The sequence below is a fragment of the Sebastes umbrosus genome, chromosome 18 (genome assembly GCF_015220745.1).
Source record: "Sebastes umbrosus isolate fSebUmb1 chromosome 18, fSebUmb1.pri, whole genome shotgun sequence".
NCBI classification, from domain to species: Eukaryota; Metazoa; Chordata; class Actinopteri; order Perciformes; family Sebastidae; genus Sebastes; species Sebastes umbrosus.
This window is the reverse complement of record NC_051286.1, coordinates 2,760,405-2,784,420: the sequence shown is the minus strand read 5'-3', so window position 1 is coordinate 2,784,420 and position 24,016 is coordinate 2,760,405. Positions and strand designations below refer to the sequence as shown.

At 40.7% G+C, this 24,016-nt stretch overlaps 1 protein-coding gene across 3 annotated transcripts in view; it reads right to left on the bottom strand.

Moving 5' to 3' along the window:
* Positions 1-4,002: 4,002 nt before the first annotated feature.
* LOC119476535 (T-lymphoma invasion and metastasis-inducing protein 2) overlaps positions 4,003-24,016 on the bottom strand; it is a 51,723-nt gene continuing 31,709 nt past the window's right edge. For 2 of the 3 annotated variants that reach the window (XM_037749898.1, XM_037749897.1), the window contains exons 5-23: positions 22,120-22,344; positions 21,277-21,462; positions 21,033-21,182; positions 14,155-14,220; positions 13,306-13,378; positions 13,012-13,101; positions 11,937-12,140; positions 10,714-10,793; positions 9,410-9,598; positions 8,336-8,404; positions 8,125-8,250; positions 7,928-8,036; positions 7,635-7,814; positions 7,367-7,485; positions 7,157-7,265; positions 7,007-7,065; positions 6,504-6,594; positions 5,693-5,774; positions 4,003-5,246 (exon numbers count right to left, since the gene is read on the bottom strand). In XM_037749898.1, coding sequence (XP_037605826.1) covers positions 4,694-5,246; positions 5,693-5,774; positions 6,504-6,594; positions 7,007-7,065; positions 7,157-7,265; positions 7,367-7,485; positions 7,635-7,814; positions 7,928-8,036; positions 8,125-8,250; positions 8,336-8,404; positions 9,410-9,598; positions 10,714-10,793; positions 11,937-12,140; positions 13,012-13,101; positions 13,306-13,378; positions 14,155-14,220; positions 21,033-21,182; positions 21,277-21,462; positions 22,120-22,344 — 2,760 coding nt within the window. In that variant the 3' untranslated portion in view covers positions 4,003-4,693. The remainder of the gene's footprint in view (positions 5,247-5,692; positions 5,775-6,503; positions 6,595-7,006; positions 7,066-7,156; positions 7,266-7,366; positions 7,486-7,634; positions 7,815-7,927; positions 8,037-8,124; positions 8,251-8,335; positions 8,405-9,409; positions 9,599-10,713; positions 10,794-11,936; positions 12,141-13,011; positions 13,102-13,305; positions 13,379-14,154; positions 14,221-21,032; positions 21,183-21,276; positions 21,463-22,119; positions 22,345-24,016) is intronic. The other variant, XM_037749899.1, reaches the window with a different exon arrangement.

Sequence of the window (24,016 nt, the reverse complement as noted above, 5' to 3'; positions counted from 1 at the left end):
TAGCTCACTAGAGCCTCGAATCACAGTTTGTCATCTCAGATGTCTGTGATATCTGGATTCTGGCACCCAACAACACAGCAACATGACATTTTAGATGTGTAACTTTAGCCCACTGCTAGTGTTAGCCTCCAGTCTTTCCTTTGTTTTACCTCCAGCTAACACCGTGACCTCATCATGACGTTGACATAGAAAAGGGTAGATTAGTCGACCATTTAGTCAACAGCCAATCACATAGCTGGCTATTGGATTAAGACAGGATCACTTCACAGTCCGTATAGACAGGAAAAATGATTATGCACTCTCTCACTGTAGAATATGGACATGTGAGTTGTTTTAAGACAGATTTGATAAAAATGTGAACTTGTCCTTTAATAAATAAAAAAAAACTATAGAAACTTACCAGCTGACAGATGTGACGAGCTCATCATCCTGCAGTTACTGTGACACACACACACACACACACACACACACAGCCGTGTATTTCTATCTTTGTGGACACTCATTGACATAATGCATTCCCTAGCCCCTTTACCCTAACCTTAACCAACTAAATGCCTAACCCCAACCCTTACACTAACACTAACCTAAACCTAATTCTAACCTGGACCTTAAAACCAAGTTTGAACCCTCAAACAGGCCTTTGAAGGTCCGTCCCAAAGAGAGGACCGGCCAAAATGTCCTCACTTTCCAAAAATGTCCTCACTCTGAAAGTCTAAAACTCAGGTCGGTCCTCACAAAGGTAGCTGCACAAGAACACACACACACACACACAAGAACACACACACGCACAAGAACACACACACGCACGCACACGAACACACACACACACACACACACACACACACACACACACACACACACACACACACACACACACACACACACACTAACCTAAACCGAATTCTAACCTGGACCTTAAAACCAAGTTTGAACCCTCAAACAGGCCATTGAAGGTCCGTCCCAAAGAGAGGACCAGCCAAAATGTCCTTACTTTCCAAAAATAATAATGATAAATTTGGAAATTAGCGCCAATGTTTTGGGAGCTGTGAGGAGCTGCTGGCTGTGTGAGACCAGCCGGTCAGCGTACAAAAGCACATGTCAACAGTGTTTTAGTGATTGCTGTCGCTGCTAGAAGGACTGGACACAGGTCCACACTGCAGGAATTAACCATTAGATACTAAAAACTATAATAATAAAGTTAAATTAAATTAAGAACCACCAATTTGGCGACAGGAAGCCAATAGCCATATGCCTATTGAAAGAGTCTGGGTCACGCGCCATCATCGCGCAGTAAAACCTGGTCTGCACTCGCCAAAACTGAGCCCATCGCAACGCACGACCGCAACTCCAGTTACACTGCGCATCACTACACCTGGAAAATAGGTGCTTTGGTTTGAACATTGTTGCGTCCGGCTGTAACAGCTCTTTATAACTTTCAACGCTCTTCCAAACTGAGACTTTCTTGACCTGCAAAATGATCTTTTAAATTGATAAACATCATATATGTGATTCATGGTGCAGTTCAAACAGGATCAAAACATGATTTGACTCTCGTTGTTTACTCCGTTAATATTTTTTCTGAAATAAGGTCCCGTGGTGGACGTCACCTCTCGAAATCTACATTATATCTACATTAACGGGCCCCACTGCCTTGAATGGCAACTCCATCTGTATTGCTTCCAAAAGGCAACGGAAAGACGCGAGTGGTTGCAATTAGATGTGAATCTGTGGCAAAGATGAAAATGTTTAAACCCCGAGAGAATAATTAGCTTCATGAATCTGTTTTTATAAACTTACAAAGAGCAGGGAAATAACAGAACTGCGAATAATGCAAAATAAAAATTTACTTCGCCAGGCTAGCTGTTTCCCTCTGATTCCAGTCTTTATGCTAAGCTAGGCTAACCATGTACTGAAAACACAGATATGAGATTAATATCCATCTGCACTTAAAGGTTAAGTGTTAAATGTGACACTAAGCAAATATCTGATATAACATGACTGTTGCCGGGGTAACACATTATTATTATAATCTCATGTATGTTGATATTTTTACTTACCTGGACACACGAGTGTTTAAAGTTGAGCACAATATTAAAATTAAATACTTATTAAATACTCATTTATTGGACTTCAACAGCATCAAGTCGTTTAAAAAGATGTACACAAATATTTAAGAAAATAAATTACCAAAATACTTTAAACAGTTAATAAAAAATAACTCGAGTTAAGTTCTTTTTAAAACGTAACACTAGCTTCTTCGTAGAGTTTCAGTCACAAAAACAAAATGTATAAATACAATAAGTCAAAGGCTTCGATTTGATCCAGCAGCTCCAGGCATTTCACTCCGAACTGCTTTTGTCAAGAACATATCTGTTAAACAGAAAACTACGACTGAGAAATAAACTGTACAAGAAAAACATTTACAACGTGAACATCAACGCTAAAAAAATAATGACGCGTTCAGGCACCTGAGTGCAACAAAATACTGAAAACTAGAGAGTCCAACATTCGTCTGTTTTTTGACGAGAGATACGGAATGAAAATGTAAAATAAAAACATTTTCAGAGATCCATCAGACGGAGAGCTTCCTGAAATCCAAAATGCAGGAAATGTAGTCGTGTTGAAAAAATAACTGAGCTCCAGATATTTGTGTTTTGAAGTTGTTGAGGTCACTCGTAGTTGTTGAGTCTTTGGTCCTGTTAAACTGTTAAATCCACTGATGTGTGATTTCAAAAATACAAAGAAGGTTCCCGGCAACTGTTTTCTTCAGATAAGAATCAAAAAGATTCCTTCGTCGTTCTTCATCATTAAATCTCAATGAATCCTCTTTGGTGTTCTTGAAGAAGTTAAAAAAATGGTTCCATATTTCCTGAAGTAGTAGTATGAAAAATGTCCTGTTGGACCAAAAGGCCATTAGTCTGACGGCCCGTTATCCCAAAAACAAACCAACTCTCTGGAGTCGGAGTTCAGTGACTTCCAGCCAGACTCCATTAACTCATTGCTCAATTTAACAGATGACGTATAAATCAAAACGTAAATCATGTCGTATGGTTTTGTATGACTCCTAAAAGAAGACTTTTTATTTCAGCTGATATTTAACTTCTGTGAACGAAGTTAGATAAACGGGCCGCCGGACCAGTGGCATGGAACCTGTTCGTCTCAAAGTGTTTTGGAGGTTTGTAGTTTGTTTATTGGGGACTGCCCATTAGTCCAAAGGCCCAATAGTTCGTAAAATGTTCTATTAGACCAAAAGCCCATCAGTCTGACGTAAATCATATCGTATGACTTCGGCTGATATTTAACTTCTGTGAACGAAGTTAAATAAACTAAATTGGGATTTTGTTTTCGGGACAACGGGCCGTCGGACCAGCGTGATATAACATCTGTTTATTAGCCATGTTGGCGGATGCAGCACATCTGCTGGGTTTGATCGGTTTACTCCTGAACGATGAAGCTTTTGCCTTGAAAGATGGTGGAGTTTATTGTTGTTATTATTATTAGAGCTACTGAGAGGAAAACAAATCTGACTTTTCAAGGATAAAGTATAAATATTCTGAAGAAAATGTTGTCATGTTATGACAATAAAGTCACACTTTTAAGAGACCAAAAAAACGTAACATTTTACAAGAAAATGTATATTATTTTTTCGAGAATAGTCATATACAACAACCCCAAAACAACTTGTAATGTTGTGGGAATAAAGTAATTCAAGCACACCAAACATTTTTATATTTTACGAGGAAAAATAATAATTTTATGGGAATAAGGTTGTAATTTTAGGATAAAAAAGATACTTGTTTGATTTAAAGAATCAAGTCGTAACTTTAGGAGAAAAAGAAGTTTTGATATTTCAAGATGTATTAATAATAATAATAATAATAATTTTATGTGAAAAAGTCATGATTTTACAAAAAAGTTTTGACTCTCAGAGAAAAGGGTTTTTGGGAATAAAAGTCACAATTTTACAAGAAAGGGTCGTGATATTTCAGTTACAGTTCTGTTACTGTATTAAATATTTTCTCATGAAATTAACTTTTTCTTAAAATATTTCAACTGTTTTGTTTTGTAAAAATTATAATTTTATTCCTGTAATATTATAACTTTTCCATCAAAACTACGTTTGTATTCTTCTAACATTAGGACTTTTTTTCTCAAACTATTTTGACTTTATTCTCTTAATTAGTTTTCCCTCACAGTGGCTCTAATAACGTTGCTGAGTTTCTTCACATGCTGGTTGTTTTTAACGGCTCCAGTCGATTTTCATTGTTAAATTAATCTGCGACGTGTGACGAGTTATTTCAGAGAAATTTTCTAGAAAAATCGTTTTAAGAAAACTGTGAAATGCTTGAAAAATACTTCTGAAATTGATGACGTTGCTTGATCAAATATGTCCGCTGGTTGGACTTCTTCTTCTGGAGAAATGAAATTAGTTTCCAGAGGTAGGCGTTGTTGTCGTTACATCCCAAGTTGTTTTGATGAGTTTTTTTCCAGACGTCTGTGATCTTGTAGAGATGAAAGTTTGTTCAGTCAGCAGTGTTTTAGCGTCTGTGTGAATCCTTCAGCGTGATGACTTCCTGGTAACGGAGGACAGACGTAAGAAGCACTGCCCAGGTCTGATGAAAGGTATCTGGAGTTTAGTTTGACTCTCCCGGGTTGCAGCAGTCTTGTAGCTCCATGTTAGTACGTTAGCACGTTAGCCCTGTAGCGTGGGAACAGCAGCCGTCTGCATCGCCAGCACGCTGTCGTAGAAACAGTCTTCATTAATGATGGAGGTCATGCTCTGAACACTGAAGTCTCTCTCCAGCAGGTCCAGCACTTCTCCTCGCAGACTGGAGCTCCGCCTCTTCTCCTCGCCGCTCTGGGACGCCGCGGCTCCTCCTCGCTGCTGCTGCTGCTGCTCCGCCTCGTCCTCGGTGAAGTTCAGCCTCTGCAGCTGAGCCTCCAGCTCGCTGGTCAGGGAGCACAGTCTGGTCCTCTTCCCCGCCGGGTCGGAAGTGGCGCGGCTGGGCAGCAAGGGCTCCGAGCAGGTTTCTCCCAGGACGAACCTGCCGTCGGGTCGGCGGCTCTCCTCTGGCTGACGGTGAGTCGTCCTCTGGCCGTCGGAGCGACACCTCTGCTGCCTCCTCCTCCAGGAGCTGCTCCTCTCTGCCGTCGACAGCCGGGTCCTCCTCAGGGAGCCGGCGGGCGCTCGGTCTCTGAGGAGGGAGCGCAGAGCTCGGAGCACGCTGGCCTTCGTCTCCAAACCACTGAAACACAAACAACACAGACGTGATCGGATCGACAAAGTTTAGTTTAGAAGTTTCTCTGGAGTTCCCAGAGAGGGCGAGTCGCATCGGACGCCCGTGTTTTGCATACAGTAGCCTAGACCTCAACGTTATGCAAATGAGGAGCGAGCGACGCCTCGTCTCTCGAATCGCGTCGCCGCGCTACCAGAATGCATTGCACGGCTGCTTACATAGACATTGAATGGGAAGCGTGGAGAGCCACCTAGCTCAATGGATCAAAATAGCACACTAATATACTAATGGTATATAAGCAATGCTCAGCCATGATGGAGATGCATCAAAGCGCCAGAGCCTGGAGCTCTGCAGCTCTGCAGCGGGACGCCATAATCAAATACTACACCACACATTACTATGATTCTTCTTGCTGTGATCAAACTGATTGATTATGAATATTAATACGTTTTTACCTGCTGCAGAGCTGAAACACCGTCTCTGGTCGTCCCTCCACCTCCGACCTGCTGTGAACCAGCTCCCACACACACTGGTTCTCTGAAGACACAAGAACAAGTACTCACATGTTTAACTGCAGTAAACGTACTAATACCACAAAGTAAACATCCTGTTACAAGTAAAAGTCCTGCATTTACTAAGTATTAAGTAAAGTAAAAGTACAAAAGGATTAAAATATACTTAAAGTACTAAAATTACTCATCATGCAGAATAATCTATATTATATTATTGTATTAGAATTATTAATGTGTTCATCACTTTAATGTTGCAGCTGGTAAAGGTGGAGCTACTTTCAATGACTTTATAAACTGCTGGGTAGTTTGTGAAATTCCCCCTTATCTCATTTAATCTTTGCCAACAGTAATGCATCATAATTTATTTGATTAGATTTTGTATTATTAATCTGAACTGGCAAAGTAATTTAAGTTGTTAAATAAATGTATTGCAGTTAAAAATATATATACTCAAATAAAGTACTGCAAAAATGTACAGTACTTGTGTAAATGTAGTTTATTATTATTAGAGCCACGGTGAGGAAAAAAGAAAATCAGATTTTTCAAATATAAAGTCTAAATATTTTGAAGAAAATGTTGTAATGTTATGAGAATAAAGTCACATTTTTAAGAAGCCAAAACATCGTAACATTTTACAAGAATTTTTTTTTTTTTTTTAGAACAATCATATATTTTTTACAGGTACATCTGTGAGTGCTGAACACTCACATACAGATGGATCTATGACACTGAGTGCTTGTGATTGGTCACTGACCTGTGATGTTGGCCGGTCTGACCTGAACCGCTGACACTGGGATTAACCAGCGGAACCTGAAGGGGTCCAGATCAGCTGAGCGAGAGGCGGTCTGTCCAACACACAACAAACTTTATTATTTATGAATAGATCTTTTTTTTTTTTCAATTTACATGAAAGTTGCTGCAGGTAAAGTGAAGCGTCATCATGTGGTGCTGCAGGTGTGAGCGGTGATGCATTCAGGAACACTACAACATCTGAGAACTGGTGGTCTGCTGATGAAAAGCGTTGATATTATCGTATAAATCAAACAACGAACAACTCAGACTTGATTTTTACTGTTCAGCAGTCGAATCTTAAATCTCTGACAGAGTGTCCCTGAACGCACCAGACGGGGTTTTATAAACTGCTTGCATCTGGATTCTGGATTTATTTCCGACCTCCTCGCTTCTACAGTTTCAGTTTGATTTTTAGACTCGTATCTACTCGTGGAGAAACAACCAGAAGAGTAGAAGGAGACTCACCATCCTCTTCTTCAGCTTGCTGTTCTCACGGTAAACCAGGATGACGGCCCGTTTGAACACTGAGGACAAGACAGGAAGTCAAAGTTAAAACACAACACTCTCAGTTATCTCCTCATCACACGGTGAACGCTGATCAGAGTGAGTTCCCACCGAACAGCGTGAGCTCCGGTTCCTTCCTCAGTCGGCCCAGACTGGGCAGCGGGTTCAACCAGACCACCGACGAGTGGACCAGAAACTCCCCCATCGAGATCTCCGTCACCTGCGGGGGGTAAATAAACCATAAAATGTAGAGAGAGACCGACAGAGAACAGCCTGGCGGTCTGGTGGTCGTTCCGTCGGCGTGTGATGACGCGTTCGTACCTGTTTGTCAGGTGCACTGTGCTCCGCAGCCAGCTGGTCGAACACGCAGCCGTAGTCCTCGTAGATCTTCTGCATCTCGTTGATGTGAGTCGCCACCTTCTCCATCGCTCTCAGCGCCTCTGTGTGGACGGCAGAGGAAGTACAGTTAGCGGGGAGACACACACGTTAAATAACTAAAGGTATTTATATACAGTGACCTCTACAGGCTGCAGAGATCATTACAGCTATTGGTCAGGTGTGTTATACCTGTCAGGTGTGTGTGTTATACCTGTCAAGTGTGTGTGTTCGGGGCTCTCGGGGTCGGTCAGAGACACAAGCTCTCTCAGCAGCAGTGGATACTTCAGGACTCTCTGAACCGGTTTGATCAGGTACGACTCCAGAGACGACGAGTGCTGATTGGTCGGATTCCTCGTCTCCAGGAACTGCTTGAAGGCTCCGTCTGTCTTCGCTGTGAACGTGGAGATTTATCAGACCGACATCTGACGTTCATCCCTCTCAAAACTAACAGATAAATAAAGACTGTAACGTATTGTTGTTGTGCAGCGTGACAGGTGAACTCACCTCTCTCCAGGACCTTCTGGACTTTGATGTGGTTGGCACAGAAGCCGCTGTAGTGCTTGAAGTGGTCGGCGTAGTAGAGAAAAGATCCTCCCAACGAGAAGAGCAGTTTCTTATGAGCAAAGACAGAAGTTGTTTTAAAGATCCGTCCTATTAAAATCCCCTGAAACGGTCTGAAGTAGCTGCTGCTGCTTCTCTACCTTGAACTGTCCAGGTGTTTCCAGGTGGCTGAAGTTGGGACAGGAGGCGATTCTCTCCTCCAGCGTCTGGAGGAAAACTCTCTGGAAGTCCAACATCTCCGGCAGGCTGCCGAACAACGCCTCCATCTGAGGGGAGAGACGCTGCGGTCAGAGACAGCGGCAACAACCTGAACGCCTCAGCGGTTCAACGGGTGTTTGTGTGTATTCGTACCTCTTCTTTACTGAGGAAGGTCTCCTTCTGCAGCGGCGTCAGGTAGACGTCAAACAGACAGACCAGATCCTGACGGAGACGAGGACACGGTTATCTCTACAGCTTCACACAAGGCACAGAAACGCTTTTATCATAGTCATAATATCATAGTGTTTTCATAGTAATAGAAATATCTCTAGTAGTAGTAGTAGTAGTAATGTTACAGTATAAACATTAAACTGAGGGTGTAGTGGATGATTCTGCTCCCGTGTAGAACCGGGTCTCTTCCTGTCTCACTGTCACATGAGTACCTGAGGTGATATTCACCTGGAAGTTCACCAAAGTTCAACCGGTGTACTGACCTGCCGAGCGTTCACGTCATCGTAACATAAACTGACCTGATACAAAGAACAAATCAGTCTAATATATAATATAATCCCTACACTCCTCGTTACTGGAGAAAGAAATGCCCAACACTGATTAGCAGTAGTATTATTTGCAGTAGTATTACAGTAGTAGTAATACTGCAGCAGTATTAGTTCCTCTAGTATAAGTGCAGCAGTATTATTTGCAGTAGTATTACTGTAATATTCCTGCAGTAGTATTAGTTGCAGTATTATTTGCAGTAGTATTACTGTAGTTGTATTACTGTAGTACTATTAGTGTAGCAGTATTAGTTGCAGTAGTATTATTGCAGTAGTATTAGTTGCAGTAGTATTATTGCAGTAGTATTAGTTGCAGTAGTATTACTGCAATAGTATTAGTTGCATTAGTATTACAGTAGTATTTTTTACAGTAATATTAGTTGTAGTAGTATTACAGTAGCAGTATTACAGTAGTAGTATTACAGCAGTAGTATTACCACTGTACTACTGTAGTAGAATTACAGTAGTAGTATTACAGTAGTATTTTTTACAGTAATATTAGTTGCAGTATTAGTTGTAGTAGTATTACTGCAGTAGTATTACTGCAGTAGTATTACTGCAGTAGAATTACAGTAGTAGTATTACAGTAGTAGTATTACTGCAGTAGTACTACTGCAGTAGTATTAGAGTAGTAGTATTACAGTAGTAGTACTACTGCAGTGGTACTGACCTTGACGTAGGACTTCTCGGTGTCGACTAGTTCCTGGATGACTTTACGTAGACGCTGACACACGCTGAGGTGGGCGGGGCTCGGCGGCTGCAGGCCGGCGCCTCGGCCGTACGGGTTCCTGGGAACATCGGCCTCTGCCGCTCGGCCTTCTGGGAAGGTCTGGTAGAGAGCGTGAACCCGCTCCACGTTCTGAGGACACAATGAAACCAGTTCAGACGAGTCTCTCTCTCTCTGTCCCGGTCTTTAGTCGGCTCCTCTCGGCTCTGTCAGACAGAGAATCGTCGTAGCGTGGCGTTCTGAGTGTGACCCTGACGGAGGACGAGGCGTTCAACCAACCAGCCGTCGTTCATCATCGTAATCTGAGCTGCCACCCGCTAATAAACCGCTGACAGTCTGATGAATTCAGACCGCTTTTAATAACCGACGAAGACGCTGCTTCACGTTTACAGGCCGACTCGTCTCGGAGGTTAAAGTTCCCCTCACACACAGAAACTGTTTAGATTTAAAAATGGAAATACTCAAGTAAAGTACAAGTACTTGAGTACTTGAGTATTTGTACTTAGTTACTCTGTCAGTTTACCAGCAGTACGACGCTGTCGGCCGGCTGCCGGCAGCTCAGGCAGCACGCCACTCCGTCCCCCAGCCGCTCCACCAGACGGCCACCGGGGAATACCTCCTCTCCCTCTTCCTCCTCCTCCTCCTCCTCCGCCTCCTCCTCCAGCACCTCCTCGTCCTCCTCCGGCGGCAGCACCCAGCACAGGGCGCCCATGGTAAGAGCAGAGCAGGATGTCGGGGAGGCCTCGGCCGGGGTCAGAGGTCGCCTCCGGGAGGAGGAGCCGGTGAGGAACAACATCTACCGTTTCTCTCCGGCCGTACGAGCGGACGCCATTAATCCTCCTCAGACTTTACACACAACAAACACTCCTGAAGGAGTAAACCCGGATTATCAGCCTGATCTCAGGTCACGTGACACACAAGGTGTCTGAGCTTCAGGGAGCACAGGGGGATTGTGGGAAAGGATTTCTGCAGGTGGAAGGAAACATGCAGCTTGTTTTTCCCGTCTACATGTTAAAACCAGTTCTACTCCGGTCCAGAAGGAGGAGGAGGTGACACACATAAAGCTGCCAAAAAACACCAGAAGAAGAAGAAGAAGAACTTCTGCCCTTCATCCATGAATACAAACACCTGGATGAATCGTATCTCTAGAACCGGACTGGACCAGGACAAATAAAACATGAGAAATACATCTACAGACATTAAAGGAGACAAAGAGGAGAAACTGAACTAAATAAAGTGAATCTCACCCGTCTCTGCAGCTCGCCGTCCTCACACGGTTTGGATGAAACTTCGTCACAAACAGGAAGCAGGACGCCGTCCGGAGAATCTGTGAAGTCAAGATCAAGTTCTAAATATGTTCTGATTGGTCCATTTTATCTCCTAAATGTGACCTCTGACCGCTGACCTCGCTCTTAGACGGGTGAATTTAGCCAAAAGTCTAATTTTCCACATTAGAGCTTATTTGAAATATTGAGATTAAACCCTCTGACAGAGTAGTTGCTTTATTTTATAATTGTTTTATGTTATAATTTGATTTATTTCATAATTATGCTGTATTTTATAATTTGCTTAATTTTATATTGATGCTTAATTTTGTAATTTGATTAACTTTATAATTATACTTTATTTTATAATTTGCTTTATTTTATATATATATGCTTTATTTTATAATTTGATTTTTTTTAATAATTTTTTTTATTTTATAATTTTTTTTATTTTGTAATTATGCTGTATTTTATAATTATGCTATATTTTATAATTTGCTTAATTTTGTATTCATGCTTAATTTTGTAATTTGATTAAATTTATAATTATACTTTATTTTATAAATGCTTCATTTTATAATATGCCTAATTTTATAAATGCTTTATTTTATAATATGCTTCATTTTAAAAATGCTTTATTTAATAATTATGCTGTATTTTATAATTATGTTTTATTTAATAATTTGATTTATTTTATAATTTACTTTATAATTTGATTTATTTTATAATTTACTTTATTTTATAATTTGATTTATTTTATAATTTACTTTATTGTATTTATTGGCCAGGTCTCCGTCGAATAAGAGATTTTAATCTCAAAGGACTCCCTGGTTAAATAAAATAATAATAATAACATATTTCTTTAAACTTTTCCCAGAATTCCCTGGGGGTGAAGCCTCTGCACTGAGCATCGACCTCCCTTCACAATAAAAGCCTTTCATTTCAAACTAAATGCTCCAGTGGGAGCTGCAGGGAAAACCGAGTTTCTTTATTAAATACTGGTTTCTTGGGGAATCTAAAACTGCAAAAAATAAACTTAAAAAAGATTAAACATTACTTTTATGTCCTGTATACATCAAATAAATACCACAAAAATGAAAAACAAATACATTTTCTTTCTCTTTTGTTTGGATAACATCAAATATTTTCGTCTTTTGCTGTTAAAATGTAAACACTTTAAAATCCTGTTTATAAAGCTGTGGTACCGGTACCGGTGCTGGTCCAGGTCTGGAGGTCCGGAGGGGCCGGGGGCTGACAGAGGTCGCCGGGCTCCTCGGGGTCGGGCGTCTCGTCTCTCCTGAGCAGCAGCTGGAGCTTCTGGTGGCTGAACAGACTCTGCATCAGGTCCAGGTCCAGTCCGGACAGGAAGGCCCCGTTCACAGCCAGAACCTCGTCTCCCGCCCTGAGGCCTGATGGGAAACAAACACACACACACACACACAGTAAATATCAATAAAGTAGCCTAATTTAAATAACAAGACAAATAAATATAAATAAATAAATAAACAAAGTTGCGTCATTTAAATAAATAATTAAATAAATATAAATAAAGTCACAACATTTAAATAAATAAGTAAATATCAAAAAAGTACCATTATTTAAATAAATAGATAAATAAATAAATATAAAGTCGCATTATATAAATAAATAATACAATAAATATAAATGAAGTCACAACATTTAAATAAATAAATAAAAAGTTGCATGATTTAAATAAATAGATATATAAATATAAGTAAATAAAGTCGCTTGATTTAAATAAATAAATAAATAAATAACTACATAAATAAATAAGTATAAATAAAGTCACGTTATTTAAATAAATAAATATAAAGTTGCATCATTTAAATAATTAATTAAATACATATAAATAAAGTCACCATATTTAAATAAATAAGTAAATATCAATAAAGTTGCATCATTTAAATAAATAAGTAAATATAAATAAAGTCAGATTATTTAAATAAATAAATAAATAAATAAAAAAAATAAAATAAAGTCACAATATTTAAATAAATATAAGACAGGAAGACTGTCTGGTCCGCTCATCCTTCACATTAAAGCTCAATTACATGCAACAGACAGAAAATGTGAGAAAGAGAGTGGTGACTGCCCTCTGGTGTCACATTAGCAGAATTAAAAGCTACAAATCCACAGAAATTCATCATTATTTGCATATTAAAAATCTATAATTATATATTAACCGTAGCAGATTGTGAGCTGATAATGTGAAATAAACCAATTTATCCCTTTAAACAGAAACATCAGAGGGATTCAGACCTTCTGCGGCCGACAGTCCCAGCGGGTCGACCTCGCTGACGTACACGTGACTTCTTCCCGCTCCGTCCACGTGACCCGTCACCGCAAAACCTGCACGATTCACATGGAAAACAAAACATAAATATATATATATTATTCTTTTGCCTTTTGCACACAAACATACAAACAGGAAACACACTTTTAAACACATAAAAACCAATAAAACAAGCTGCTTCTCAGAAACAAAAAAATATTTTTATACATTGTCACTCTCTAATAGAACATATCTAAACTAGTGTGGGATTATTTTCTCACCAAAGTCTTTTGCAGCGTCGAGTCGACAGATGTTCAGAGTGAAAACACCTGAGAGCTGCAGCTCATCACACACCTGCACAACAACACGAGATACTCTGATTAATCATCTGATGACTGAATTCAATACGATTTCTATCTGATATCATGAGAATAAACATTCAGTCTGACTCCCAAACTGACACAGAATCTATTATTACTTTAAAACATTAATACAGACATCAATGTTACTAATATTAAAGCTAAAGATGAGATGGATCCGTGTGTAACAGTGAGTGTTGAATGAAGAACAACATGCAGGTCAATGATGATATTTTATAATTTGCTTTATTTTATAATTTCATTTATTTTAAAATGATGCTTTATTTTTATTTATTTTATAACTTGATTTATTTCATAATTTTGCTTTATTTTATAACTTGATTTATTTTATAATTATGCTTTATTTTATAATTGTATTTATTTTATAATTTGCTTTATTTTATAATTATGCCTTATTTTATAATTAAATTTATTTGATAATTAGCTTTATTTTATATTCATGCTTTATTGTATAATTATGCTTTTTATTTTATAATATTTGTAATAGTGTGTTATCTTGGCCAAGTCTCCCTTGAAAAATATATTTTAATCTCATGGGACATCCTGGTTAAATAAAGGTAAAATAAAAGAATAATAATAATCATTTATAAAAACGTTTTCCCAGAATTCCCTGGGGTTGGAGCATCTGCACTGAGCACGGACCTGCCTTCACAATAAAAGCCTTTCATTTCAAACTAAATGCTCCTGTTGGAGCTGCAGCTGGTGTTACAGTGAGAGTGTTGAATGAAGAACATGAGTCAGTGAACGCACCTGCAGAGCTGCAGGACGTCCTGCAGGCGGCGCCGCCTCCCTCTGGTTGGACACACCGTCGAGTCTCTGCAGGAGGAAACATTTAGTTTTATTACAGTTAATAACTGCAGGTCAAATTCAACGTGTAGTTTTTCAACACAAGCTTCACATAAAACATCTTTTATTTTCTTAGTTTAGTTTATATAAAATCTTTGATGCATTAAAGGACTAAAATGACTGGAGGAAAAAAACTATAACATCTAAAAATCAATAAAATAAACAAACAAATACAACAAACAGAAGAATAAATCTTCTGTGTTTTTATCAACATTTTGAGTCTAAATCAGTGAAGAATTAAAACAAAATAAAGAATTAGTGAAAACGATGTTAAAGTCTTAGAAATCAAACTTTCTCACGAGCACTTGAACGCACCAACAAAGATGAGTTTTTTGTTTTTAATCAACGTTTACCTGTAAAACAATACTGGTCTGTGATTGGCTGAGAGGTGTTTAATGTCACAGATCAACTACAGGGGGACGATGGAGAGGAGGAGGAGGAGGAAGAGGAAGAGGAGGAGAGGAAGAAGAGGACAGGAGGAGGAGGAGAGGAGGAGGAGGAAGAAGAGAGGAAGAGGAAGAGGAGGACGAGGAGAGGAGGAGGAGTTGGAGAAGGAGAGGAAGAGGACGAAGAGGAAGAGGAGCAGAGGAGGAGAGGAGGAAGAGGAGAGGAAGAGGAGGAAGAGGAGGAGGAGGAGAGGAGAGGAAGAAGAGGAGAGGAGGAGGAGGAGCAGAGGAGGAAGAGGAAGAATAGGAGAGGGAGGGGGAGAGTAGGAGGAGAGGTAGAAGAGGAGAGGAGGAGGAAGAGGAGGATGAGGAGGAAGAGGAGGAGGAGGAGAGAAAAAGGAGGAGAAGAAGAAGAGGAGGAGGGGAAAAGTTGGAGGAGAAGAGGAGGAGGAGAGGAAGAGTTGGAGGAGCAGGAGGAGAGGAAGAAGAGGAGAGGAGGAGGAGGAGAAGGAAGAGGAAGAGGAGAGGAGAGGAGGGGGAAGAGGAGGAGGAAGAGGAGGAGAGGAGGAAGAGAAGAGGAAGACTCAGTGGAGCAGGAGGAAAGAAAGAGGAGGAGAAGAAGGAAGAGAGGAGGAGGAGAGGAAAAAGGAAGAGTTGGAGAAGCAGGTTGAAAGAAAGGAGAAGCAGAAAGAGAGGAGGAGGAGGAGGAGAAGAGGAAAAAGGGAGGAGGAAGAGGAAGAGGAGGAGAATGAAGAGTAAGAGGAGGAAGAGGAAGAAGAGGAAGAAATATGACGAGGAGTCAAAGAGAGGAGAATAAAAGTGAGAAGATGTAAATGAGAACCAGCCAACGACGAAGCAGCAGGACGTCGGAGGAGGAGGAGGAGGAGGAGGAGGAGGAGGAGGCGTCACGTTGAGAGGAAGACGAGGGAGGAAGGAAGGAGGTTAAAAGAGGAGCAGAGGAGATGAAGAAAGGAGGAGGAGGAGGTCATGTGGAGAGGAAGAGGAGAGGAGAGGAGGTCTCTTGTGTCTCTTCAGAAGGATTAACAGCGACGGACAAAGGAATTCTGGGAGAATAAAAGACTGCTATGAAACATCTGTCTAACTAAACAAACACTGACTGAATAAAGACAACTCCTCTTTTCTCTCCTCTTCTGTCCTCTTCTGTCCTCTCACCCTCTTCTGTTCTCTCACCACAGCTATCCTTTGTTCTCCTCCTCTCTGTTCTCCTCCTCTTTGTTCTCCTCCTCTCTGTTCTCCTGCTCTCTGTTCTCCTCCTCGGGGGGTTAAAGGGTGACAGGTGGCTGCAGACTAGATAATCTAATCTGGGCGCCACTAATCTCTGTAACCTTTATTAAAACTGTGAAGAAGAAGAACGAGGCTCTGGAACGTCAACATTTATTCACTAATATTTCCCTCAGTATTCATCTTTACTTAATATCTTTACTTGATATCTTAACTTAATATCTTAACTTAATCAGCACCTCAACTCATATCACTCAATATGGCCAAAAGTATGTGGACAGCTCTGTCTATACACTTTAGTTTGGGTTTGGACAGAACCTGCCAAAATCAAAAATAAATAAATTACTCAATAAATAAATATGCCATTAAATGTACCAAAAATGACATTAGAAATTAATGTAGGCATTAATTAATTGATAAAAGGTGACATAAATTGATATTTCTGGCAGGAATGCATAAAGAAATGTAAAAAAGAAATGTATAATGAAAAGATTACACAAATAAATAAGTTTGAGGAAATAAATACGGGGGAAAATGCAAAAGAAAATCCTGCATAAATAAATAAATAAAATGTAATAATGAATAAATACATTTAAAAATAAATTCAAAATAAGTAAATAAAATACATTTAAAAGTTAATAAAATACATAAATGAATGGATGAATGAATAAATAAATAACAGGGGGAATTAAATAGAAGAGAAGATAGATAGAGGAATTAATATTAAGGTATATACTGTAAATAAATAAGCAAATTAAAACAGAAATATCAATTTATATAAAATAAAAAATAAATGCAAAAATAAATAAATAAATATTTTTTTATAAAAAATAATATATAAATGAATAAAAGTGAAGATTAAACAGAAGAGCAAGTAAATAAAGGAATTATTACAAAGAAATAAATAAAGAAGCAAATTAAAACAGAAAGATCAATTTATATAAAATAATAAAAAATAAATGCCAAAATACATAAATAAATTAAAAAATGAATAAAAAATAATATATAAATAAATAAAAGGGAAGATTAAACAGAAGAGCAAGTAAATAAAGGAATTAATACAAAGAAATAAATAAAGAAGCAAATAAAAATAAAAATATCAATTTATGTCACATTTTATCAATTAATTAACGCCTTCATTTATTTTTATATTATTTTTATGTACATTTAATGGCTATTTATTTATTGAGTAATTAATTTATTTATTCATTTATTTTGGCAGGTTGTGTCCTCCATAGTAGGAGACAATGACAGGAAATCATAAAGCTGCAGCATACAGGGTTATTTTAGATAACAGTTTGTGTTTTCCTCTGACGACGCCAAGCGTTTTTTCTTATAATACTATGACTTAATTTACATAATATCACAAATATTTTCTCTTAATTTTATGCGGCACTGCCAACAAGAAAAGAAAAATCTGAGATATTTAAAGAAGAAAGAGATTATAATGTTATGAGATTTAGTCGTAATTCTGTGACATTTTGATCTTGAAATTTGGCAAAAAAATTTCCCCGTAATGCTACGACTTTATTCTTGTGACATCATGACTTTTATTTAAAGCTGCAGCGATCAGTCGATTAATTGATCTGCAACCATTTTCAGCTCCTCAGATGAAACGATCTGCAGCTTTTCTTTAAACGTAAACAGAACCAAACACACTGAAGTCATGACTCAGGACAAAAACTAAAAATAAACCCTCTCAGTCTATATTTAAACTTAATTAAAAACAATCTGTCGAGGAAAGGAAAACAAACTCTAAATTCTGCTCTGGATCAAAACCAAAATTAGCCCCGGGGCATCATGGGAAAAAAGAATGAGGGGTTGGAGCGTAGCTGAAATTACAGGTTAGAGCAGTCGGAGCGGTAATCAGAGCGGAGTCAGTCTGGAGTCTGAAGACCACCGACAGACAGTAAACACACCACCAGCTCTCCTTATAAGGACACGAGCAGCGTTAGATTTAATCTGGTTCGTGTTACAGGATACGTTCTCGGAATATTTGAACACGTCTTTGTGGTTTAAAGACAAACATCAAATCTTTGTTGTTGAAATAGGAAACAGATTTTAACAGAGTGGAGCCGTTTTAAATGGATGTGAATGGATGAAGAGTCCCATAACGAGACACCTGAACGTTCATCCTTCAGAGCACAAAAGCTCTTTTTATTGTTTTCTTACAGTAACAAGCCGTCCGTCTGATGTCCGCGGGACAAAAGCAGCTGTTTGTCTCCTGCAGAAATGAACTCCACATGTCCTCCAGAGATCAGACGGTCTCTGAGGGGTCGGGGGACTGCCCGGAAACCAGAACGAGATCCGGCTCGCAGAACCAGACCTCAGAGCTGCTCTTTAAAACTCCCCACGGCACGGCGAGGAGGAGGAGAGGAGGAGGAGGAGGAGGAGGAGGAGGAGGAGAGTAGGAGGAGAAGGAGAAGAGGAGCGGGAGAGGAAGAGTTAGATGAGCAGGAGGAGGAGGAGGAGGAAGAGGAGGAGGAGGAAGAGGAGAAGAGGAGGAAGAGAGTAAAAAGAGGAAGAAGAGAGGAAGAGTTAGAGGAGCAGGAGGAGGAGGAGGAAGAGAGGAAGAGAGGAAGAGTTGGATGAGCAGGAGGAGAGGAGGAGGAAGAGGAGGAGGAGGAAGAGGAGAAGAGGAGGAAGAGAGTAAAAAGAGGAAGAAGAGAGGAAGAGTTAGAGGAGCAGGAGGAGAGGAGGAGGAGAAGCAGGAAGAGAGGAGGAAGAGGAGGAGAAGGAAGAGGAGGAGGAGGAGGAGGAAAGAAAGAGGAGGAGAAGCAGGAAGAGAGGAGGAGGAAGAGGAGGAGGAGAGGAAAAAGAGGAGGAGGAGAGGAAAAGTTGGAGGAGCAGAAAGTGAGGAGGAGGAGAAGCAGGAAGAGAGGAGGAAGAGGAGGAGAAGGAAGAGGAGGAGGAGGAGGAGGAAAGAAAGAGGAGGAGAAGCAGGAAGAGAGGAGGAGGAAGAGGAGGAGAGGAAAAAGAGGAGGAGGAGAGGAAGAGTTGGAGGAGCCGGAGGAACAGAAGAGGAGGAGAAGCAGAAAGAGAGGAGGAAGAGGAGGACGAGAGGAAGAGTTGGAGGAGCAGAAAGAGAGGAGGAGGAGGAAGAGGAGGAGGAGAGGAAGAGCTGGAGGAAAGGAAGAGGAGGAGGAAGAGGAGTCGAAGGAAGAGGAGGAGAGGAAGAGTTGGAGGAGGAAGAGGAGGCGAAGGAAGAGGAGGAGGAGAGGAAAAAGAGGAGGAGGAGAGGAAGAGTTGGAGGAGCAGAAAGAGAGGAGGAGGAAGAGACGAAAAAGAGGAAGAGGATGAGAAGGAAGAGGAGAAGGAAGAGGAGGAGGAGGAAGAGGAGGAGGAGAGGAAAAAGAGGAGGAGAGGAAGAGTTGGAGGAGCAAGAGGAAAGGAAGAGGAGGAGGAAATATGACGAGGAGTCAAAGAGAGGAGAATAAAAGTGAGAAGATGTAAATGAGAACCAGCCACAGACGAAGCAGCAGGACGTCGGAGGAGGCGTCACGTTGAGAGGAAGACGAGGGAGGAAGGAAGGAGGTTAAAAGAGGAGCAGAGGAGATGAAGAAAGGAGGAGGAGGAGGTCATGTGGAGAGGAAGAAGAGGAGAGGAGGTGTGGGAGTCATTTTCTGTCTCTTCAGAAGGATTAACAGCGACGGACAAAGGAATTCTGGGAGAATAAAAGGCTGGAGACCTTTTAATCAAAACCTGATGAATCCATCGGTACCGACCACGTCAGACTAGGAGGTTCAATAACGCTCCAAACGAATTTTTGGTGAGGAAAAACTGTCATGTCCATTTTCAAAGGGGTCCCTTGACCTCTGACCTCCAGATCAGTGAATGTAAATGGGTTCTATGGGTACCCACGAGTCTCCCCTTTACAGACATGCCCACTTTATGATAATCACATGCAGTTTGGGGCAAGTCATAGTCAAGTCAGCACACTGACACACTGACAGCTGTTGTTGCCTGTTGGGCTGCAGTTTGACCAAAGTATATTCACACTCAGAGTGTCAACAGAGAATGCGTGTCGTCGTCGTCGTGTTCATACAGAAGCGCGTTACAGCGTCTGTCCGCCAACATAAACCTGCAGCTGCAGAAACATTCATCCTCCTCTAAACTCTCACAGTCCCAAAATAGCTCCGTCGTTTATCAAGAGGGGGCCCTTCAGGAGCCGAGCATGATGGGAACTTCAGCTGGCTGATGATCCAACAGTGGAAGAGGAGCCAAAAATCAGCCTCTTAAAGACAAATGGCAACATGTGAGATCCAGTTTCTGTTTTGGCATTTTGCCAATTTTTTAGAAAGCTGATAGAGAGAGAGAGAACGACGTCCAACAGCTGGAATCAGACGGTGTTCAACACTGAGAGAAGTCCTGCTGGACGAGACTAAAAACAGCTACTGAAGAACAAAGTGGAGCTTTAACGATGGATTTGAATCTCATCGTATCTCCGTAAAATAAACCATCATCAGCGTACGGGCGGATGTACTGTAGCCGTCTGAAACTAAATATCTCGTAGAGAATAAACGTTTTTAATTTCACAACAAACTAGAGACTCAGCAGAAGAAAAACAAACCACAACAATGAAGGATGGAGCTAGTTGGAATGAGATAGATTGTATGGAAGACGGAACCTGCCAAAACAAAAAAATAAATGACTCGATAAATATATAAATAAAATCGTGCATAAATAAATAAATAAATAAATAAATCCAAAAATGAAAATATAATTAAAGAATAAATTAAAAAATAAATTAATTGAAAAATAAATAAAAATTAATACATCAATAAATAAAAGTGAAGACTGAACAGAATAACAAATAAATAAGGGAATTAATACAAAGAAAAAATAAATAAAGAAGCAAATTAAAGCAGAAATATCAATTTATGTCACATTTTATCAACTAATTAATGGCTACATTTATTTTTAATATTATTTTTGATACATTTAATGACATATTTATTTATTTATCGAGTCATTTATTAATTTATTTTAGATTTTGGCAGGTTCCGTCCTCCATTAGATTCAGGAGAAGGAGAGACGTGTTGAATTTAATAACATAAATAAAGTAAATCTTTCTCTCAGGTGTTTGTTAGTCAGCACGCCGGGAAAATGAGCCCTCAAAGCGACCACGCCGCTGTGGTCGGTACGGTGTATTACCTGGGACATGGAGGATCTGCTGCGTCTTTTGAGTCCGTCCAGAGCTTTCAGCGAGGACGGCAGCCGCCTCCTCCTGCTGCTGCTGCTGCTGCTTCCTCCCGACAGAGACCGACAGCGGCGCCTCAGCGTCCCTTCTTCTCTGCTGCACACCTGAGGAGACGGCGAGACGTCCAGCGTGAGTTTAAAGAATGAAACGTTAAAGACAGAGGCTGTGTTTTCTGTTGGTGGCGGTGGTGGTTCTCACCAGAGCGTGGAAGGAGGACACGGAGAAGACTCCCAGGCGTCCCAGCATGCTCTTGGAGGGCCGGCTGGCCACGGCGAGGAGGCTCTTGGGGTTGGGGAGCTCGCTGCCCTGCAGGCTGGACAGGTAGCAGCGCAGCCGGAACAGATCCAGGTTCAGTTTCTCCAGGTTCTGCTCCCACTGCTGGATCTGAACACACGACGGGGTCAAACATACATAAACTAAATATATATACACACTTTAAAATACAACAATAATATCCATCTGTTGAGTTTCCTGCTCAGACCGGGACGTAAATCCCAGAGGTGTGACTGTAAAAGTGTCCGTTGAGATGGTGAAAGCTCTCTGGGTTTGTGTTCTGGTGGTTTAACGCCGCCGTCAGCACCTCAACGTTCGTTTCATGATGATGTCACTCTAAGCGTCGTCTGGCTACGTCGTTAGCGGGACAGCTAACGTTCTGTTGTTTCAGGCCGCCGTTAACATCTGGAACCGACATTAGAGGCTCGACTCCACGTGAGACGGAGCTCCACTTCCTCTCAGAGCTGCTCCAGGTGCCAGCCTTACTCACTGGTTCTACTAGAACCTCTCATCACTGGTCCTACTAGAACCTCTCGTCACTGGTTCTACTAGAACCTCTCGTCACTGGTTCTACTGGTTCTGTTAACACGTTTACCTGATCTCTAACTGGACCGTAGTGAAGGAGAACCTCTCATCACTGGTTCTACTGGTTCTGTTAACCCGTTATTTCCAGTACGGCTGCCATTAGTGTTAATGCGTCGCCGTAGCCACTAACGGGCGTCTCTAACCGGGCTGTACCGGTACCAGTGTGGATCCCAGTGAACTGACCTGGCTCTCCACGGCCTTCCGGTTCTTCTGCTCCTTGATGACGGACAGCTGCAGCTCCGCCATCTTCTTCATCTTCCCGTCCATGTCGATCTTGTGCAGCAGCGAGCGGCTCTGGCAGCGCAGGAGGCGCGGCGTGTCCTCCTTCCCCTGACGCTTGGCCAGCAGCGAGGCGCTCGCCGAGTGGATTGCCGTCACCCAGTTCTCCAGGTCGGTCTGGTTGGTGGCCTGGACGGGAGGAGGAAGAGGAGGAGGAGGAAGAGGAGGAGGAGACAAAGAGTTAGTTCATGTTTATTTGTTGTTTCAAAGTCACTGATCTCCTTTAAGCCTCTTCTTAAAACATACTTTTATCAGAGAGTTTTAATTCCTTTTGAACCATCTTTCATTTCTCATCTTTTTCTACATTATAGATATATTTATATTATATTAGTTTCTATAAACCAACTTGTGTTTTTTATCCGTTTTCTTTTAAAAGTGATGATTTATGATTTATCTGTTATATTTTGCTGCCTTTGTGAAGCACTTCGTGACCACGGCGTATTAGTGCCAATGCAGTTTTATTTTCTTGTAAATTTCAGAATTTGTTTCTCGTCTCGAAGTTCTCGTCAGATAATATTCAAGTTTTTTCTCTTAAATTTGTGTTTTTTTCTTGTGAATTCATGACTTTATAATCTTTTCTCGTAAATTCGAATATATACTATAATCTCAGAGAACGTTTGAATATTTTTCTCGTAAATTTATGAGTTTATTATATCAGAGAACATTCAAGTCTTTTTCTCAAAACAAAAATGTTCTCGTAGATTTAAGACTTTATAATCTCAAAGAAAAAAATTTCTCGTAAATTTCCCACTTTAATCTTGATAATTCTTTGTTTTTTCTCTGAATGTAACCCCACCTTCCCCCCTCCCCCGCCTCTGTATTTTATTTTTTTTTTAACCTACAATGGCCCTATTACGCTGTCGTGCTTAGTAACGTAGATTTTGCTTTATAAATAAAGATTATTATTATAATATTATTATAATGATGGGAAACACTGGGCTGAAAAAACAAGAATCTTTTCATTTAAGAGCTAAACAGCAGAAGTGATGGTCTGAATGATGGTCTGAAGTTTTCTGGCCAAATGGAGAACAGAAGCTCTCCCTTCATGACACTAACAGGTGTTTTTGTTCAGCGGCTCGTCATCGTAAAACAGGAGCATTTGTTGCAGTAATTAGTCGGGTGTAGTGACTCCCATTAGAGGCTCTTTCACCCTCCTCCAGCTCCTTGACACCTCCTCCTCCTCCTCCTCCTCCTCCTCCTCGGTGAACCCTCTCTGGGGAACCGTGGAGACGAGTCGTAGCTGTGATTTGTGTGTCTGTAAACACACTCTACAGCTGAGAGGAGTGAGAGTTACTCTGGGAATAAAAGAAGTGCTTTCCGAGCTCGTTAAAGGAGAAATATTCCCCTGTTGAGTCTCAGGTCATCACCCAGCACACGGGAAGTGTGTCGCATCTATTTTTAGAGCTAATTTGTGATCTCTGACCCTCTCAAGTCCGGATTTTTACTGCGTGTAATGTTGGAGATCAATATATTGATCTGATCTGAGCTGGTTCATCCTGTTGTGGCACTTTTTTTAAGTGTTTTTTTTTGTGGTGTAATAAACTAAAACCTGGGTGAAGAAGGCTTTAGCTTCAGTACTCAAACTACAGTCGTCACTTGTGTTGGATCTCTCCTCCTCCGGCGGTGTAAAGCTCACAGCGACATAGTCGTCACCGAGTGAAACAGATGCAGAGTAAAAAAAAAAGACCTAAACTGTGCCCTGTGCATGTTTGTGGTGACGCTGGCGGTTGTGTGCTGCAGAGAGAGAAACCACAGCCCTCCACAAACACTACGTCCCATTCATTCACACCGTTCTGGGGCT